A 4,747-nucleotide genomic window follows, 5' to 3' on the forward strand; every position below is an offset into this window, starting at 1 on the left:
ATTTTCTACGATACATAGTGGGACGAAGTCTAGTCTTGCTTGTGAATTCCGCCTTCTTTTGTTAAAACATGAAACGGCGACGACTTGTGAAGTCGTCCCCCATGTTGATACGGAGGCCGTGTTCTCACTTCTTATTTTGTTTATGTATTTTGTATGGATAGTGCAACTCCGAGAACCTACCTTGAAATTGACCCGATGACGAGGGCGTTCTCATACTTTGAATATAAGCAAGAAAATATTCAGAAAAGGATTTTGTTGAAAAGTTCCTCAAGAGTACTCATTGGCTAACCAACTATGAAACTTGTAGATTCGAATAACTGATTTTTCTTGTGTTGAATGCAATGAATACTTTGAGAATTGAAAATTTTCTCTATTTTGTGAAACATTCAAGCCTCGAGAACGTTTGAATTTTAAGTGAAAATGAAAGCAATATGAACATCAGCCGCCCTTATATTCAGGTAAGTTTTCAGGAAAGACCAGCTCACTCTCTCCTACGGTCGTAATTGATGACTTGGTCTTCCAATCTGCTCCCTGGCTTGGCTGCCGCTGAGGCATCGGCATCAGCGAAAGTAGGATTATAAAAACCGGTGAGAGGAGAGCCCAGAGCAAGCACACATTGGAGAAACATAAAGATGAAAGCAGCTGTGTTGTGTTTTCTTCCAATGGCCTTGGCCTTGGCAACTTTTACCGAGAAGGACAACTGCGTTCGAACGTGCGGCAACGTGAGCGTGCCTTTCCCATTCGGGCTCGACGAAAGTTGCGCGCGGAACTCCAAACTCGTCCTCACCTGCAACCACACATCGGGGGACCTGTCCCTCGGCGAGAACGTTCCATTGTTCAACATATTCGTGGAGAATGGGACAATGAACATTGGCGTGTACAGAGCTTTAGACTGCTATAACGAGGCTGGCGGTCGGCTTGACGGCTCTAACCCTTACGCATGGATCCGAGTGGGTGAAGACGGGCACTATACATTCTCGGACACCCGGAACAAGCTCACTGTCTTGGGTTGCGACACTGAGGCTCTTATCTCGGACACCGCCGGGACTTTCGGGAGTGGATGCTTGTCCTATTGCCGCGAGGACGTCGACTTCACGGCCAAGAGCGCTTGCTCCGGCCTCGGGTGCTGTCAAACGTCGATCCCCAAGAGCCTCAGGAGCCTCTCTATTGCCATGAGCAGCTCGACGAATTACACCTCAGTTCGGAACTTCAGCTCTTGTGGATCAGCGTTCGTAGTGGACCAGGAGTCATTTAAAATCTCCGATTACAAGCGTCCTGTCCCGGATGAAATGGGCAAATACAATTTCTCAAGGGTTGTCGTGGATTGGGTAGTTGAACGGAATTTGACCTGTGAGGAAGCGCAATCCAACCGATCGAGCTATGCCTGCGGCGCCAATAGTAACTGCTCTGACTTCGAAAACGGGAATGGTTATCGTTGCTTCTGTCAGGCTGGGTACACGGGGAATCCCTATGCCTCCCCACTGTACTCACTCCCAGGATGTCAAGGTATTGTTCTGTTCTCTTTGCGAGGCAAAAGTTACATGTTTAGATTGGACCATAATTTCCTCGATCCAACCTCCTCAAACAAGTTTTTCATTCAGTTGAGTTAGATTCTTCAATACAACCAATATATAATTTTAAGAATAAAAAAAAAACACATAAATGTACATTACAGTTTACGGCTGATTCTGTTTAATATAGACATCGATGAGTGCAAGGATCATCAACAATATCCATGTCGTGGAAATTGCAAGAATACACCCGGGAACTACACATGCAACTGCCCATTTGGCATGACTGGTGATGGCAAAGTCGGTTGCCAAACTTCTAGTCTTGCCATAATTGCTGCAGGTAATTCTAATTCCCTTGTGATGGTGGGTCAATAGTCTAAGCTATTCTTGCTGTAGACTACGAGTCCACATGCTATGGATCCGACTTATGTTTAAGTTGTTCTGAAATTGTATCTTGACTCTGCATTGCGACTGAGAGATCACTGGTCACCACCACCCACTGCGCATGCCTCTGCCAGCCACCGCTAGCTAGCCGCCTTCAGCCATTGTCAGTGTTGCCGCCTCCACATTACAGCCTCTCTCTCTCATTTCTGCTGAAACCATTACAGGTTCGATTCGAGACTGACGCCTCGGATTGGGACCTTCAACCTCTGATCTAAGGGTCAAGGTTGATCAATTATGAGATCCAAGGATGTCGACCTTGACATGTGACTACTGTAGAGAGAAAGAGAGAGAGAGAGAGAGAATAAGGGGTTTGTGGGGCTTTGATGACCATGGTGGCCCTCATCTTGGCTCCATGGTGGCTTCGACGGGCATTTGACGGCCAATGGCTAAGGTGGTGGTGGGCTACGGTGTTCCAATGGGTGGACAGAGAGGGAGAGCAAAAGTTGTAATTGGGATTTGATTGGTCCGTTCGTGCGTGTTTATATGTGATTTTTTGGAAAATGGAAGTGCATTTCAATAAAGTTGGGGGCATATTTTTGGTATTGTTTTATCCGGGTCCTCTATTGGTGGCTGATGTGTCAAGTATTTAAAGGCGTAAATGTAATATCAAAATTTAGTTCTTAAATTTAGAAGGTCCAAATTCATTATGTATCAAAGTAAATCAATGGCTTGGAAGAGAAGCTAATCCATCCAATTCCCAATTTTTGTGGCAGCCATTGTAGCGGCAACGTCGTGCATAATTGTTTGTGGCCTAGTCTTGTTCATATGCAAGAGGAGAGCTAAAGAGAGATACTTTAGGCAAAATGGAGGAGAGATCTTGAAGCACCAGAGAGTGAAAATCTTCACTGAGGCAGAGTTGGCTAAAGCCACCGACGACTACGATGCTGGCAACAAGCTCGGTGAGGGTGGTTTTGCTTCAGTCTACAAAGGAAGAATCGATGGCAACATTTTAGTTGCGATCAAGAAGCCCAGAGATGTCCCTATCGGGAAGCCGAAAGACATGAACAAGGACATGTCTCTGAGCACTCACGATGAATTCCTGCACGAAATCGGCATCATATCACAAGTAAATCACAAAAACTTGGTCAAGCTCCTGGGCATATGTTTGGAGACAAAAGTGCCATTGTTGGTCTATGAATTCATCCCGAATGGGACTCTCTATCACCACATTCATGACAAGAGATCGACTGTTCTGCGATCGTGGAAGAATTGCCTCAGGATTGCCTCGGAAGCTGCCTTGGCCCTTGAGTACTTGCATTCCCTGGCTGACCCGCCGGTCATTCATAGTGATGTCAAATCTCTGAATATACTTTTGGATGAGAAATACTCGGCGAAAGTGTCCGATTTCGGAGCCTCGGTTTTGATTTCACCTGGAAAGACTCATGTAGTTGAAAGAATACAAGGCACAATTGGTTACCTCGACCCTGAGTATCTCATCACTAGTGAATTAACCACGAAGAGCGATGTTTATAGTTTCGGGGTTGTCCTTGCGGAGCTCCTCATTGGAGAGACGCCGAATCGGCGGGCAAAATCTGGGGAAAAAATCAACATCTTCCATTCTTTCATCTCCGCCGTGGAGAACCGGACACTCCTCCATATGATAAATTTCGAGGCATCCAATGAAGGTGAACTATGGGAGATCGAGGCGGTCGGTTTGCTCGCTAGAAGGTGCTTAAACTATAATGGCGTGAAAAGGCCAACAATGAGGGAAGTGGCCGAGCAACTGGCTAGGATCAACAAGAACTTGTGGGCCGATCAACAGAACGACGAAGAGGCTCAGAGTTTACTCGATGAGAGGAGATGTGACTCTCTCTGGACTTCAATCAGTGAGGTGAACAAACCGGAGTCGACTGATCTTTTGGTTTTTGACATCGAAACAGCCACTACTAGTTCTAGCGTCTGATTGGTGATTTATAGTTCGTAGCTATACACGAGAAACAAGTCCGATGGTCGTATGTTGATCCTGATCTTTTGAGTAAGGTTTTGCTTTTCCTACAGCTGATTAATTTTCGATTTTGAAGTTTTAAGTAGGGGTGATTCTAGGGATTATACATGATTGTACTCGCTTCAGTTCTAGCTATAGTTCGCAAAGCTCTGAACAAATACCTATTTTATTTAATAAATACGGAAAACTGCTCCGTAGAATAATCTATTCGAACAATTCCATGGGAAATTGCTTTTTAGAATTGCAGTTTCACATAGACATTCTTTCCCAAATAAAGCACGAACGCAATTTCCTACTCCTTGTCATTGAATCGGGATTTTTTTGACTTTTTTGTCTCCATAACGAAACAATGCCGCTTCATAGAAAAGCAAGAGCTGCAGGAGTGCAAGAATGACAAACTCTACTCACAAAACAAAATATCCGCTTTTGAGAAATTCCATCCCGACCAATTGCACGATAACGTCACAACTTTTAGAGGTCGTTTGATTCCATGACAAGAAATTCACAGAGAGATTCTCACTTTATATGTAATATAATCTCATTCCTTGGAAACATATCTTTAATTATATGGATTGCAAAAAGTTTTGGCCATAATAATAAAGATTTCTGCCCACCTGCGGCAGTGGAGACGTATGTCAGTGGCGACAGTGGCTGAGGGTGGCAAGAGGCGATGACCAGCGGTGGCGGCAATAGTGATTGAGTTGAGTTTTTGATAATTTTGTGGTGTCACAAATGTGGAATGGGAATCTAAATAGTAAATACTAACTATTTCTAAGTAATCCAATTCCACACTTTTCAAGAAACCTATTCCATATAGAATCTAATTCCACTTCTTTTTTCTTTTTTG

The 4,747-nt window shown here is 44.3% G+C and overlaps 1 protein-coding gene across 1 annotated transcript; it reads left to right on the plus strand.

Annotated features, from left to right (window-relative positions):
* The first annotated feature begins 490 nt into the window (after positions 1-490).
* LOC115664607 (wall-associated receptor kinase 1-like) lies at positions 491-3,858 on the plus strand. Its single transcript, XM_030586522.2, has 3 exons — positions 491-1,506; positions 1,702-1,851; positions 2,669-3,858. Exons 1-3 carry the CDS (start codon positions 633-635, stop codon positions 3,856-3,858), a joined length of 2,214 nt encoding a protein of 737 aa, XP_030442382.1. The 5' UTR covers positions 491-632.
* The last annotated feature ends 889 nt before the right edge of the window (positions 3,859-4,747 follow it).

The sequence above is a fragment of the Syzygium oleosum genome, unplaced genomic scaffold (genome assembly GCF_021117445.2).
Source record: "Syzygium oleosum isolate NSW1041296 unplaced genomic scaffold, Sole_v2.1 Sole_v2.22, whole genome shotgun sequence".
NCBI classification, from domain to species: domain Eukaryota; kingdom Viridiplantae; phylum Streptophyta; class Magnoliopsida; order Myrtales; family Myrtaceae; genus Syzygium; species Syzygium oleosum.